Source organism: Cryptomeria japonica, chromosome 8 (assembly GCF_030272615.1).
Source record: "Cryptomeria japonica chromosome 8, Sugi_1.0, whole genome shotgun sequence".
NCBI classification, from domain to species: domain Eukaryota; kingdom Viridiplantae; phylum Streptophyta; class Pinopsida; order Cupressales; family Cupressaceae; genus Cryptomeria; species Cryptomeria japonica.
Window position 1 is genome coordinate 22,370,262 of NC_081412.1, and position 17,034 is coordinate 22,387,295.

The following is a 17,034-nucleotide window of genomic DNA, read 5'->3' on the forward strand; positions in this document are numbered from 1 at the left end:
GAAATCAAAGTTGTTGTAATTAAGCACTTAATTTCAAAAGTCACAAATTGCAAGAATTAAAATAAAGCACTGAAATTTCGAATGAATGCAAACACACTTTTCAGATTTAGGACAGTAAGAACACAATTTTGACACAAAATTTCAATTTCAATGATTTTTGAATGATTAGAAGCCCTAAACCAAGCAATCACAAGACCAACTTTGACTGTAATTTTGAGAGTGTTGTAATTGATAAAATCAGCCAAAATTCTGGATTTTAGCAGAAAAATACAGTAAGATCTGGCTCCCAAAATTTCGGAAAAAAATGTCAGGGACGATGGCGCTCGGAGTGCACACGGTCCTCGCAACTTTTTTCCAAATTTTCAGGGATGAAAGATATTGTGATTTTATTGCGGAATCCAAAGTTGCAGCTGATTTGGAAATGTTTTGATCAGTGAAATTGTCGGACAAAGGTTGAATCAAGAAGGTTTCAAAAATTAGGGTTTTGACACTTAACCACTTAATTTTCAAAAATAAAGCACAGATATGAATTGATAATTTGTAATAGAAGGGCAGATCTGAAATAAGCATTAACAATTAAACATTTCACAAGTTCAATTTTCAAAAAGAAAATTTAGGGTTTTTTATGCAATTAACTTCTAAAATTTTGCAAAAGATCAAACATGGAAATGTAATCAAGGAATCCAATTTTCAAATCTAACCATGAAAAATCAAAAAGAATGTTCACATCGGGTTCACCAAAATGTAAAGCGGAAAATCGCGATCGAACCCTAGTTGCTCTCCCCTCTTCCAACTCCGAGGAGAGAGAAGGGAGGTTGCTAGGGTTGATGGTTTTCACTTAAGGGAGATACTTTACATTCAAAAGAGGGGTTGAAACCCACAAGATCCAATCCCACACAATGCAAGATTGGATGCTAAATGAGTTTCAAGGGTTAAGAAAGCAAGGCTACCCTCTTTTGTAAAGAATGTTGATAGAAGAATTAAGCTAGGAATGCATAGAAAGTGACAAAGATTCGCTTATAAACTGAGATAGGGATATAGGATGAAGCTGCGGACCTGGAATTAGCAGTAAAATGTCGATACGGCGGTGTCCTACAAATTTGAGCAAAAGTTGCTGGGACGATGGCGCCCGAGCGCCACGGTCCTCCAAAAAATCCGCGAAAGGAAGGGGGATCTGTTCGTCTCTGCACAAGGATTCCAGATCTTCAATTTCAGCCGCGTACCTGCAACCTACACAGAAAAGCGAAGACGATTGGGGGGTTAGGGATTAGGGGTTTGCCTTTAGGTCAAACCCCGGTTTTGGAATTAACCAAGAAATGAGAAATGCTGTAAAATGTAAATGTCTGTAATGTAAAACAAGTACTAATACCTTGTTGTAAGGATGTTTGTATCCTTATGTGCGAAGGTATAGATGTTGTTGTTTGTTGTATGTTGTATGTAGCATGTAGTAAGTGATCTCCTCTTCAATGGTTGAATCCTTGTCTTGAATGCAACACTTAGCCTTGAATGGAGACTTAGAAGGAATGCTTGAATGCTTGAATGCTTGAATGTTTGAGTATCGTTTCCACATATGTTCCTCCTCTTCTTACCCAAAATGAGAGAGAAAATGTAGTTTATATACTTGTCAATTAAGGCTAATAGACTAATTTTCTCGACCTTAGGCTGACCAAGAAACAATAATTTCCAATTTGCAAACAAAAAGACCCGAGACCCCATAGGAGCCCGGGCCCAAAATAGGGCCATGGACCAGGGCGCTGGGCGCTCTGGTCCCACCTCCCGGGATAGCAGGGTGCAAAGGAGGTTCAGGCCAGGGTGCTTGAAAAATGCAGTTTTTAGTGTCATGAGCAAGTTTCGGGGTCTCCATTCAGGTTGCGTGTTGCGTCGCCATCGTGAAGACCGAAATGCAGTCGAAATTGCAAGTGTCGCAATTTTAGGACGCTACAGCTATGCAAACAGGTACAATGACTTTTTGGGTCGAACATATGCCTCGATTGTCATAACCTATTTTGCCATAATAAAGCTCAATGGTGATAACGCACAAGAAGCTCTTTTCACTTTCATATCTTCTATCTTCCATCCTCCTTTCTTGACTGACTTCCATCATCCTTCTTGAGTCTGTGTAGCCTGCTATCACATGACTAAGTATAATGACACACCAAAAACATTTGCATTTAATGTAGTTTCACCTGCATTACCACATATAAGTATTTCATACATACATATAGATATCACAATTGCATCACATCCTTCACACAACACATGTTAGCACATTTTACATTCTCATCATGTAAATAGTCCTTTGCATTATCATATTCATCTGCATTCCATACATTCACAATTGCATTTGCATAAACATATAAAACATAAAAGAACAAAAATATTGCAGTTCATTATGTACATATTTGCATCCATCACATAGAAACATATAGAAGCATCACATAGGTACACATGCATATAGTTGCTACAAAGATAAATCATCTCATATATATAATCATAAGTGTCATGATACAATGATGTCAAAATCATATGGCTACAATCACCCGCAGGTGTCTACATCATAATACAAAATGGTACAAAAACTGATACATAGGGAGCCCTCTAAGGCTATGATGAACTCCCTCCCTCGGAGCCGCCTGGCCTCGATGGAGTCTAAGCCCTGGAAGGACCTGCCTCAAGATCATCTCTCCTGCCCCCTCTATCTAGTGGTGGTGGAGGACCCATAACCCCTCCACTGGACGCCTGTCTCCTCTGACTCCCTCCAGTGGCTGTCGTTGTACGTGATGGTCTCCGGAAGCTCCTAACCTGCCGATCGGCTGGACTACACCATAATAGAGATCCCGCTAGTAAGCGATCTCCTCCCCTGCCCGCTAAACATAGGCATATCCAGCCCCTGTGTCCTCTACCGCCTGCCTCCCAGCCCTCAGTGTTGTCTCAGCCTCAATGTAGCATTGTATAGCCTAATCTCGCTCCCGCTTAGTATCTCTGAGCCGCCTCCTAAGTCTATCCCTCTCCCTCTCCAAGTCCTAAATTTCATCTGCCTGTCCCTGGCAGATCTCCCTCAGCTCAAGCAGCTCATCCTCCTCCTCCTTGGCCCCCTGTACCTCTGCCTATGGCTCCCCCTGTACGGGTGCATGTGCCTGTCCCTATGCCGGTACCTGTACTTGCCTCTGTCCCTATCCCTGTCTAGGACCTTGTGTTGCTGGCACCTGTACTGGCAACCCACCACGACCCCTCACCACCCGAACCGATCTCTCCTCTCCACCCTCCCTCCGCAGAGCCACTCTCCTCTCTCCTACCACACCTCACCTCCTTCGTCGGCCTCTGCCCCCACCATCTCCGTCATCATCATCATCTCCTCCACCATCCCCATCTATCAGCTCTTCGGGGTCTGTCAGTCATGGGAAGGGATGCTTAGCCCAATATGTAGGTACTCTGCATCCATCCCTGCATCCTCGATGTCTGGCCACCTATCCCATGGCAAGGGAACCATCTCCACTAGCTGCATCACGGCGTGATCATATGACAACAATGGCCCAAAGTGTGTCTGGTCGCGCACTATCCACGCATACATACCTGAGCCCCGTGGCATCCGTTGAATCCTGCCAAACTGTCTACCCACTCTGTCCACTAGCTACCTCTCCAATACATAGGGCGTCCGCCCAATCAAATATCTGCTCCGGAAGGTGTATGGTAACTCTACTGCATCATCCTCCCACTGCTCGCACCCAAGGTGTGACCTCCATATCACAGTGTCGATCTCATCCAAGACTCAATGCCAGTACTCCAACCTGCCAATCCATGGCTATGAGGTAATCATGTCATATAAATGCACAAAACTGCATCCATGACCCCTACCCCTGAAGTGTATTGGTCAGGTAACCGGCAGATGCTCATAGGCCCATACCTGCAGCAAGGTAACTCCGCAACCCAATCCTACGGATCCATGATACATAAACTAATGCAGCTCATAGTACAAGTGTACCAGCACACATAGTCCCCAGGCATATCTGGTGTGTTGTGTAACCAGTGTCTCCAAGGTGCTCCCCCAGCCCACAGCCAGCCCTCATGTCATCCTATCTGGACACAAGAATCCACTGATCACTCCTCTTAGCACTACTGGTAGTGCTAGTCCTGTCGTTGTCATTGTGTCCCATGCGACATGTCTTGCCCTCATATCCAGTCTTGGGTCTCGGAATACTCGTCTCAGGGCATCCTTGTCTCTGTCTTGATCATAGGGTACTAACTCCCCATCGATCAGTATCCTTAGAATTCGGTATACATCCTCCAAGGTGATTGTCATCTCACCCATCAATAAATGAAACATACAAGTCTCTGAGTGCCATCTCTCAACCAATGCAGTCAACAAACCCATGTTTTCTCGAAACTCAGGCACATACAAAATGTGGCGTAAACCCATACCCTCAATGGCAGCTCTGTCCTTGAATGTCAACTCTGGTCGTAACCTCTACGTCGATGGGAATCTCTCCCATGACTCCAGCATAAGCAAATACTCCTGCAGTCAAGCAAATCAATCATGTCAGTCATAGTGGCATTCACTGTTCATCACAAAATGCTACTTTTTATCTAAGTGCGTATGGTATTCTATCCTAGTAACACTCAATGTCCATCACAAAGTGTTGCTTCTATTCTAGTGACACTCACTGTTCATCACAAAGTGTTGTTGATTATCCTAGTGGTACTCCCTATTCATCACAAAGTACTACATGTTTTGCACTCACTGTTTATCACAAAGTGCTGCTAACATTTGCACTCACTGTTCATCACAAAGTGCTTCTCATATTTTAGTACTCCCTATTCATCACACAGTACTATGTCTTGGTACTCACTATTCATCACAAAGTGTCTCGACCTATCCTACATCTTCCCTAGAGGACATGCTAGAGTGAATCCTCTCAGCAGCATATCCAATCGACAACGTATGTTCATCACAGAATTGTCGATTTGTCCTTGACAACATAAACGTGCTTTCATTGCACAAACGCGCTTAGAGCCTGCATAAACGTGCTTTCTCTACACAGACGTGCCTGAAATACACAGACATCCCTATGCTCTACACAGACACACCTTAGAGACCCAAACGCACAAATGCAGATGCACCTAGTCAACCCAAATGCACCTGGCACTAACATAGACGCGCCTCTACATTTTTTACACTTTTTGACATTATCCTAAAGCTCATTTATTGCTCTACTTGACATGCATTAACGACAACAATTAATACAACAAAGTACAAGGAGGTTTTGTGGTACTCACCGGCTCTCCTGCCTCTGCTGGCCTCTGAAATCGGTGAACACGATCGAATCTGTGAACCATTGCCATCACTGCTGACTGCTATTGCTCTATTTCGCTCTGCACTCTAATCTCTTGGATGTGTGGATGACAATGAGGATGTATTTCTCTCGTGGTCTATCTTATAGACTACCCTAGCCCTCATTTCTCGAGTCAGTCTTCATTATCTCGTGACTCTGTCACTCTATCCTATCCGGTCAGTCCATTGTAGCCATTCTTTCTTATCGAGAGATTGTCTGCGATCTTTCCAGACATTTTCATCCAATCTCTCGAGGGGGCATATCATTCCCATCTTGGGGCAACTTTGTATTAGTTCATATTATCTTCTTTGAAACAACGCGACAAGCCGCATTGTCTTAAAAAGGGGCAAAATGTAGACACCTAAAATTGTCATGTCTAATTTAATAAATATTTTATTTATTTAATTACTTTAGCCTAATTCTTCTATTAATTAAAATAAATTCTTATTTATTTAATTCATTCATTTATCCTCTTCTAGCCTTATTTCTCATTTAAATAAATACATTTATTTATTTAAATTATCATTTTCTTAAATTAAATAAATATTTTATTTATTTAATTATCCCACTTCTTCTATTAATTAAATAAATCTTTATTTATTTAATTAATTCATTAACCTTTTCTACCCATGACACATGTCATTCATCTCTTAATTCCTACACTACTTACCCCTTTCATTATTTTATTATTTTCTCTACCTACCCTCTAATCATAGCCGACCTCCTTTTACACCTCTCAATCTTATCCCTCCATTTCTTATGGTGTCTTCTATATAAGGAGATACTTCCTTCATTATCAAAACCCTAACTAACTACTTGATCAATTGACTACACTACGCTTTGCACTTTCATATGCGATCCTACTTGCAACCACATTTCCATTCTTTGTTGAGCTCTTGTGCACATAAAATCTCAGAGCAAATATATCAAGCAAGATCAATGGAGATAGGAAAAATAGAGATCCAAACCCTATTGGACATGTGATGGTATAATCTTTATGATTTCATTTGATTCACATTGTCTTAGGTAATCTTCATATGTTATGGTGGATCTTTGTTGTTGTTAGGCTAGGGTTTTGTGGTTGAATTCATTTGGTCTTTCAATATTATCATTGTTGTATCCATTTTCACCGTAAACAATGTCTAATTATTGAAAATGGTTTAAAATTAGGGAGAAGAATGAAGACTATAAAATTAATCACTTAAATTTTATTAATTTAAAAAAAGAGATCTTTTATAATATAAAATATAAAATATAAATTTTAATATCATTTATTAGGAGTTAATTTTTCATTAAGTTTGAAATTTATTTTAATTATTTGTCTTTGTATAATAATTAAAAATTATTTTAATTTAATCTATAATTATTTGTCTTATTAAAATTTTAATAATGATAGAATAATTATATTTTGAATTAAAATATTTATTTTCTTAGTATTTTCTTTTAATATTATCTTTTTATATTAGATATTCCATTATTTATTTATTTATTCTAATTTTTCCACTTTTGATTTTTTATAAAGTTAAAATTGTATTCTAATTATTTGTGTTTTTTAATGGAATTACAAATAATAATTAAAAGATATTAGAATTTATACATTTTGTCTTATTTAAATTTTATTTATTATAGAATAATTATATTTGAATTTTATTCTAATCTATATAATAAAATAAATTTCAACTTAACACCTAAATTAAATGTTTAGAGCGAGAGAGAAAGAAAGAGTAACTAACTTTTGATTACTCATTTCATGTCAATAATTTAAGGATATCATATGCCCTTGGGGAGTTATGATGATGGTAGCATGTAATTTGATTATTATCTCTATCTTTGTCTCTCTCATTTATCTATATCTCCTTACCTCTCCCTATATCTCTCTCGTTTCCCCTTCTATCATTCCCACTCTATCTAACTCTCTATCTCTCCCTCTCTCTATCCATCTCTCTCTCTCCTTCTCACTCCCTCTTTTTATATCTCTCTACTTCTATATCATATCTCTCCCTCTCCCCCCCTCTCTATTTTTTTCTATATCTTTCTTCCTCTTTATATCTATTTTTATATATCTTTTACTCTCACACATTTTGTCTTACTCTCTCCTTATCTTTATCTATATCTCTCTCACTCACACAAACACACACTCCAACCTATTTCTCCCTCCCTATCTCTATTTTATCTCACCATCTCTAGATATTATACACTCATATTCCTTCATCTCTCTCACTCTCTCACTCTCTCCCTATCCCTCTCTACCTTTCCATATATCACTTCCTATATCTTTATCTTTCTATCTCTCTATCTCCCCCTCTTTAATTCTCACCATTTTTCTATCTCTATTTCTACCTCTCCCCCTTTTTCTCTCCTTCCATCTCTCCTTCTTGCTCACCGCCTCTATATTTTACAAGTTATATTTCCTCTCTTTATATATCGCTTATCTCTCTCTATCTCCCCATCACTCCCTCTTTTTAATATTTCTCTACTTCTACTCTCTAATGTATATACACACACTCTATGTTTCTCCCCCCCTCTCTCTATCTCTCTATCTCTATCTTTCCCCCTCTTTATCTCTTTCCCCCTCTCAAAAGTCTAAACCTTTCTTTCTCTATTACTTGTCATTGTCAACTCCTTCTCTCACTCTTGCCCCCCCTCTCCCTCATTTGCTCCATATCTCTTTCACAATATATCTTTTTCTATATTTCTCTCCATCTCTTTTCAACTGGTCTATTTATCTCTTTCTATACATATATCTCTATATCTCTTTATCACTCTCTATCTATCTATATTTTTCTCTATCTATATCAATTTCCTCCACTCTCTCTTTGTGCCATCCCTCTCTTTATCTTACCCTCTCTATTTCTCCCCATCTCTCCCTCCATCATTCCCTCCCTATCCCCCTATTTATCTCTTGAGATCTCTACCTCTCTCCCGTTTTCTTCATTTATATCTCTATATCTCTCTCTTTCTCTTCCAATATATATCTATGTCTTGTACTTCGCTCACCCTCTCTCCAGTTCTATTTGTCCATTTATTTATCTCTCTCCCTCTTCCCCTCTGTATAATCTCTCCCCCTCATCTCTAGACATGTCTCCTTCTATCCATCCATCTGTCTCTCATTCTCCCTCTTTTTGGACCTCTATATCCATATCTCTTTTCTTCTCTATATCTATCTCTCCCTATCACGTATTTCATCTATCCCTCTATCTCTATCTCTCTCTACCACTATATCTCTTCCTCTCTTTATATATCACTTCCTATCTCTATCTTTATCTTTCAATATCTTCATCTCTCTCCAACTGTTTATTTTTCTCTTCAATATCTATATATTCATCTCCCCTCTCTCTGTCTCTCTCATACCTCTCTCCTTCTCTCCATCTTCCTCTCCCCACTCTCCATCTCTATCTTTGACTCCATCTATATCTTCATCTTCTTCTCTATCTCTTTACCAATCTCTCTCTCACTCTTACCCCTATATATATCCCTCTTTCTAGCCCTATCTCAACCTCTCTCTTGTGCTCACCCTATTGCAAAGATGATATAAGTCCTATTGTTAATATTTTTATTATAATACTATGATGGCAAGTACTCGCCAATGGGTGACACTTGTTCTTTGTATTTTGCCCATTCCAACATTTTACCAAAAAACCACCCTGAACACAAAGAAACCTCGGGTTTGGATTTATGTTGTTGTAACTGTTTTTGTTTGTCTTTGCCTATTCCAACATTATAAGGAAAATCCGCCCTAATGTTCTTTTAAAATTCTGTTTTAGGCATGAATCATTAAAGATTCCGTCTGATTTGACGTTGTTGCTATAACTGTAACTGTTACTTTGCTTATGCCAACGTTTAAAAAAAAATCGGCCCTAACGAAGAGAAACCTTGGGTCTGGATTCGCTGAGAGTTTATGATATTACTTACAAATTTGTCGAAATTCAAAAAGCAACCCTGTACAAAATTCGAACTTACAATCAATCTGTACAGCAGCAAAACCAGAGATCCTACTCTCTCCTTTCCATGATACAATCCAACCATTCAAGACCAGTTTTCACCATGAAAACTTCAAATGGTTGGAGGAGGCCGATTCCAATTTCCCCGACTCAAAACAGAATAGAAGAAAATACCCTCGATCCCTGAATCCCATTACAGTGACTACGAATCCACACGTTTTGGTAAACAATAATTAAAACTTAGTGGCGGCGGAGGATGCTCTATAGTAGGCATCTGAGGCGGCAATGGAGGAAGCGGCACATCCTTGTTCAAAATCTGCACAACCTGGCGCATGCAAGGCCGTCGTTCAGGCAAAACATGCAAACACAGCAAACCCAATTTCAAAACCAATTCCATTTCTTCCGCCATGCAATCGCTGTGCCCACTGGCAAACAACAATCTGGGATCTGCAACCGACAAAATCTCCCCGCGCACCTGAAAACTCCACACCCATTCCACCAAAACCATCTCTTCCTCACAACGCCTCGGCTCCACTGGGCGCCTTCCACACACAGTCTCTAACAACAGGGAACCATAACTGTAAACATCAGAGCTTGTGGTGGGTTTTCCCGTTCGCATGACTTCTGGTGCAACATAGCCCAATGTTCCAACTGCTCTGGTCGTTTGGGGGTTTTTGCCATGGTCGTACAGGCGAGCCAGTCCGAAGTCCCCAAGGCGTGCATTGAGCTTTCCGTCCAAAAGAACATTGCTTGCTTTGACGTCTCTGTGGATTACCTGCTGTTCCCATTCCTCATGGAGATAGAGCAATGCAGATGCCACACCCTTCAGAATGGTGAATCTCTGTTCCCAGCTCAGCCCACCGTCATAGAAGAGCTTCTTGTCCAGGCTTGCATTGGGCATGTACTCGTAGACCAGTAGGAGCTCTGATTTCCTCTGCTGGCGGCAGTAGCCGTGCAGTCTCATCAGATTGCGGTGGCGGAGACGCCCAATTGTCAAGATCTCTGCTAGGAATTCCCGCATTCCCTGCCTTGAGTCCTGTGAGACCCGTTTCACTGCCACCTCTTGCCCGTCGTTTAGCACGCCCCTGATGTAACATTTTGTTAGGCTACCTACTTGAAAATAAATTTATCTTAAAAAAAACATAAAATTCCACATTCTGTTGCACAAGTCTCCATTTTTTATCATTTCATCCGTGCCATTTTAAATGTTAATTAAAAAATTCATATCGTCTAATTCAGAAATATTTTATTTTTTCTTTTAAGGGAGAGGATCTAGTGCAACTTAACTTAGCACCCCTCAAAATCCAATATATCAATGTTCAATAGTTCTCAAAATTTAATATCTTCTTCCATTTATTGACTGCTTAAACTTAGGGTTTGAAATTTTCATCATCAGATTTGATACTTTGTAATGTGTGATGCCTTGCTATGCCTCGTCATCAAATTTGATGTCTTTGTTATGACTGGGTCTTCTCCCCCATGACTCTTGATGTCTTTGACGGATGAGAGAATTCTATAGTTGGTAGTTTTTTGAAATCAATGTGGATAGAGTTTTATTAGACTTAAATTCTATATCTGGTAGTCTTTTTTAAAATCAATGTGCATAAATTTCAGATTTGAATTTTATATTTAATAGTTTCTTGAAACCAATGTGCATAGATTTTCAGATTTGAAATTCAGATTTGATTGTGTAACTGTTTTCAGCATCAACATTCCAGTTCAGATTTGAAATTCAGATTTGATTGGATTTGATTGTGTAACTGTTTTCAGCATCAACATTCCAGATCATATTCCATGATAACTCAATCTCATCACTTTGATATTGGATCGCGTAATATGATTTCAGAGACTGATGCTCAAAAAATATACCAATCAAATTTAAAAATCTATACAAATTCAAAGAAAATAATCTATACTGATCTGCAAAAATTCATATCCTTCAAATCCTCCCCTTGAGGAGAGAATCAAAGGCCAAAAAGAAAAAGCAGTGGGATTTTCTGTGGTATGAATCAATTACCTGTACACTTTGCCGAATCCCCCAGAGCCCAGCAGCTCCTTGAAATTCTTGGTAGCATCCTTGAGCTCACTGTATGTAAACTTCCTGGGCCCGCACTCAGCCCACTGATCGAACCGCGCTAATCTCCTCCTCATGAACAAAGACAACATGATCAAACAAACCACCATTGCAAAACCCACAGACGAAACAATAATAACCACACGCGTGGCTCCTCTTTCCCCTGTTCCAAAATTCGGCAACTCTAACTCAGCCGCAGAGCCATTTGTGGAAAAACTCCAGCCCAGAATCAAGTGAGCACTGGACAAGAGCCCTGTGGACGCAGAGAAACCCACATACACATTATCTTGTACCACGCCTCTGAGATCAATGGCGGCAGACAAAAGAGGGCGCCTGGGCTTTGATTCGCCAGAAAGAGCAAGGAAAACGCGGACTCTGTGAAATGACCCAGCGGGGCGGACGTCTATCCAGGCCTGAATGTTTTGCCCACTTTTGAGGTCCAGTTCAGGATTTGCAGAAACATTGGAAATAAGCGTATTGATGTCGATTCCAATGTGGTTGCTATTTGGGTCCTTGAACGGAGACGCATTCTCCACTGTGTCGAATTCTACAGCGAATAAATGATTGGATTTTTTGCCTATAGTGGAGTTGTTCAGTAAGCCCAAGTATTCTATGGGAAAAGCGCCGGGCAGGTCGGGGAAAGGGGTCACAGCGAAGGCGAAACCATGGCCGCCCTGGTCTGGATACTGCGGGCGGATGGAAAAGACGAAGGTTGTGCTGAATGAAAAGCTCTGGTTGTTCAGGTGGATTGGGGACGAATGGAATGCGTGGCCCAGCACAACTTGGGTTTTGTTCGTGATCTGCAGGACCCCCGATTTCAGAATTCTGGCTGATCCACCCAGCTTTAAAGTGCTGCTGCGGAAGCCATTATAGACGAACGCACTGCCTTCAGCCAAAAGTAGCAGGGACAGAATTATGAGGCTCCGAATAAAGCTCATACCTTTCTTTTCCTTCCCTGAACGAGGGTTTTTCTGCAGGAAATTAGGAGTGAATGAATGACTGAATGCTCTGTTGTTTTACGATTGCTTAGCGGCCTATTTTAAAAGACCGTGTGATAATCGTTTTCCGCATTCTTCAAAGAGGAAACAGTAAAATTGGTTTGAAACGTGTCACGTTTCTTGTAAATTTCACGATTTGTAAAGAAAAAAAATCAACCAAGTAGGATTGGTATTGGAAGTAGTGGCTCTGGTTTTCCAGTCTTGGAAAGAGTCGCTCTCGCTTCCCAGTCTTTTACTCAGAGGATGACGTGGAAAGGCAAAAAGCAACTTTGGAACGAACTTGGCAATTGAAATGATGTTGCGGTTTACGCGGAGGGGGACCCTAGAGTTTTGTCTGCATTGATAATTTCAACCAGATTTCAATTCTGGTATGGTACACCCCCCTTTCATCTAGGGAAGCGTAATGTTATAGCTAGCTTCGTGTATTCATAGATTTTAAAAGTCAACAAAAATATATTAGAAGTCGTGTATTCAACACGGCTGTTAGTATATTTTTGTCGGGTAGCTAGACAATTCCTTCTAAACAATACATTAAATTTCAACAAGTTTTTCAATTCTTCGAGGTGGGGCTTCTCCATAGGCATATAGAATTGATTAATGAATCTTAAGAAACAACTATTGCTTATTCTAGCTTATTCGAGGCTCCTTATTAATCAGTTTGCCCCTTTTTAGTTGTTGGGTTGGGTGGGCTGAGAAAGACTCACCTCTTAAATAATAATTGTAGGGCCCACCTTAAATAGTAAGAAGAAAGGTTGGGCATCTATGCTCTCTAGGGCAAAGACACTAGCAAGGGTGTTCAACGATGTCAGGGTTATCCCATGCATCCCCCAATGAGAGCCCCACGAAGTCATGCCTCATATTTAATGGTGTTTTTGGTTGTCTTTGTATGCGACTTAACTGCGTATAGCTATTGTTATGGCTTTTGGGTAGTAACGACGCACGGTGTGGGATATGTTATGTGTGCAACGGTCTACAAGTAAACATTTCAAAGTGTCACTCGATACCTACTTAAAGATGCTCGAATAATCGTGCAATTCATTGCCAATACTTATGCACAAATGACCCAATAGTTATGTACAAATGCCCCAGTAGTTGTACACAGATGGGTCGATCATGGAGCGAAAAAAGCTAAAAAAGTGAGCAGGTATTGGTACATGTGAAATTTATTAATGGAATTTTAGTTATTGTTTTTTATGTTTCTTTAAAGTTAGTAGCTAGGAGGTTGGGTGCACAAGGAGTGCACGGTTATTGGAACAAGAACGGTAACCAGTGCTCTTCCCATACCTACTTAATTATAAACTATATATTTTAACATAAAGATGTATCTATGTATTTGCTCTTGTTTGTATTTAGTCTTATGTTAATATTTATGTAATTCTAATTTAGCTCGCTTATTTATTTCAATGTGATCATTAATTCAATTATATTCATAATCTAATCATATTGAGTACAAATTTGACCACTTTATTCGACTCAAAGCCATTTCTACAAGTGCAAGGTCATATCATCACAACCATGATCTTGACCTATTTAAATGCAAAAACTTGAAATCAAATGTCTAGTTGATTAGCCTTATCTTAGAGTTTGGTCTTAGGCTAACTTTGTACAAACCTTTTACAATTTGGTGTTATGCTTATGTAGAAAAAGACAATCATTTATTTTTTAAATCCAAGAATTGAATATCTATCATCTAAAATCACACATTCAAATGCTTCTATCAAATAACAATACTTGGGGACATTTATTGCATTCAAAAGAATAATCCTTCCATTTTGATCACACTCATCCCATGTATAATAATAAGATTAACACATGTGGGAAGCTTAACCTTAATGCAAGGTCATATCATCACAATCATGATCTTAATCTATTTAAATGCAAAAACTATAGATTAAATGTCTAGTTGATTAGCCTCATCTTAGACATTGGTCTTAAAGTAACTGTGTACCTTGTACAATTTGGTGTTATGCTTATGTAGAAAAAGACATTCATTTATTTTTTAAATCCAAGAATTAAATATACATCATCTAAAATCACATGTTCAATCGCTTCTATCACATAACAATTAGAGGACATCTATTGCATTCAAAAGAATAATCCTCCAATTTTGATCACACCCATCCCATGTATAATAATAAGGTTAAACACGTGTGGGATGCTTGATATCTCTATTTATTTCCTTGGAATGACTTAACTAAGATAAAGGGGTGCGTCTATCTAATTATGATATACATAAGGAAGAAAAAGGCTCTCCTAAACCATCATTAGTTGTAAAATTGAATTCATATTGTTATATTTTAGTCATTGAAGGTCAACCCTTCAAGTGGATAAATATTTTATTGTCTTTTATAATTATTCCCAAAAAAAAATCCTAAAAAGTGGTATCAAAGTAGGAGTAATTTAATTTTCACCATAACTTAGAAGCAATTAAAAAATAATAATGAATTTTTAAAAGAATAATATATTCAAAGAAGCTATAATTAAAAAAAAGTAGTATTTCTACATAATTTAATGGTCAAATGAGAAACACCATATTCAATTATAACTCTTGTTTTAAATCTTTATGGTGACAACTTACCTCAAGTTCTTCACTCGCATACCTAATAATAAACCTAGAGTTTAAACAATAAACACATTATAAGTCATGCCATCTTTTAAATTGGAGAGCTTTCATACAAATATCAAGTCCAATGATTCTCTTTATTGTCTACCATCCAAAATCAAGGAAAAATTCCCACCAAGATGTCAAACAAGGAAAAATTTTAACAACCTAATAATTTAATTTTCATGCTTGAAACATCTTTAAATGAGGTTTTGAATAGTTTTCAATAAGAACTATTGTATAAATTTTTACCCCAGCTTAACTACCTAGGCATATACAACACCAACAAATAAAAGTAAGGGATAGGGCAATCTTTTCATGGATCAAAATTGAACATAACCAAAATAGAAATCCTTAAGTTTGATGGTATGGACATGTACCTTCATAGATAAGTCCTATGAAACAATTTTCTAAGCTTATAATCCATGAAAGAACTTGACGGCTAGTTTTGATCTCCATTAAGGTTTTAACCTTAAGAACAGGGTAGTATGGAAGTTTCACAAGTGTGGGATAGGATGCGACCTATGGAATGACCTCCGAGATTTTAGAAGCTAGCTCTTCAAATTTTAAAGGGGGAAAAGGGTAGGAAGAAATCACAACCCAAATCCAAAGATTTTGAAAAAGAAAGGCTTAATGAACACAAAGCTCTTAAAACACTTTAAAGATATCATGAAATAATGTTAGAGAGTCTACTTATTCCACTTAATCAAGAATAGTATGTTATTTATCCATCATCTTAGAAAGAGAATAGGGCACACGAAGTGACAAAGGTATAAGGTACCATATCCAAATCCTGTCTATGAGAGTAGTGTAAAGGTCAAGTGAAAGTATTAATCCGATTTAAATTTCTTATGAATATGGTATAATCTAGATCCTTTCTTTAAGAAAAATGAAGGAGTAAATACTTAACGTGATTCAAATTTCATGAAAGGAAACTGGAGAAACACGAATAAGACAATAATCATACATTTACTATAGGCAAAATGCATTATCTATGAAAATATTAAAGCAACGAGGGCGTAGTTGTCATTCATCAAATAACACAAAGGCTTCAAATGCATATCACAACGTATTTCAAATAACTAGAGATGAACAACCATTTCAAGGATAGCTTGAAGAGTCTTGAGACTCTAAATTCTTGGAAGCTTGAATTTTGAAAGAAAAGATCTCACTGTTGGCATTTCAATAAGGATATTGAGAAGGTTGTTGAAGATCATTGATATAACTGAAGAAGGATGATTATTATCTTAATAATATTATTTTGTCATTGATGTCAAGAAATTGATTTTCTGATTCAGTATGATGTTGCCATATCTTGAGAAGAATGTTTTGGTGAATATTAAGTGGTCGGTAAGTGACACAGAAAGGATGTGATAATGAAGGGGAATAATAAGTTATTCAATGGGCAACTATTACCGAGTTAGATAATGATGAGATCATGTTGTTTTGATTGTTTTGATATCCTACATATGTTGTTGATTATAAGTTTAATACTATACTATGTCACCGAGCAAAGAACCTAGTCGGTAAACCCTAAGGTACCTAGTTGGTAAACCCTAAAGTTATCGATATCAGTTAAAGAAGGCAGAATGTCTACCGAGTGAAGTTCAGTATATGCCGAGTAACAACTGAGTTATAATAGATCGCATTGGATGGATAAAAGCATTATTTAATAATAGATGCTGATGAGCTGGAGATGAATAAGTGATTGGTATGCTGTGCATGAAGTTTGTTGAGGATCAACGACATGGAAAACACAAGAGGAAGATCTACAACACAGATTGAATTGCAATAACCTAGCACAAGTTCCAAGGAAGGAATACAAGTTCCAAGGTAAGGTAAACATTTTTCAGATCGAAGGATACATTGAACCTGGTCAAGTTTGAAGATTTGATGGCTAAGATTGATCATGGGAAATGTGATCAAGGAGATTAAGCGGTTAGAAATTGTTTATAAATAAGGAATTGTTGATGAACAATGTATGCGGGCAAATGTATGCAAAATGATGCTACAGTAATGTTTACCGAGCACAAAAGCTTGAAGATCTGATTGAAGAACAGATTAAGAAGCCCAACAAGGGACAAGATAA

At 38.3% G+C, this 17,034-nt stretch overlaps 1 protein-coding gene across 1 annotated transcript; it reads right to left on the minus strand.

Moving 5' to 3' along the window:
- Nucleotides 1-9,188: 9,188 nt before the first annotated feature.
- LOC131074187 (L-type lectin-domain containing receptor kinase S.4) lies at nucleotides 9,189-12,503 on the minus strand. The gene is made up of 2 exons (XM_058010754.2): nucleotides 11,289-12,503; nucleotides 9,189-10,356 (listed from the first exon to the last, which is right to left on the minus strand). The coding sequence occupies exons 1-2, from the start codon at nucleotides 12,281-12,283 to the stop codon at nucleotides 9,474-9,476; spliced, it is 1,878 nt and encodes a 625-aa protein (XP_057866737.2). The 5' UTR covers nucleotides 12,284-12,503; the 3' UTR covers nucleotides 9,189-9,473.
- Nucleotides 12,504-17,034: the final 4,531 nt, after the last annotated feature.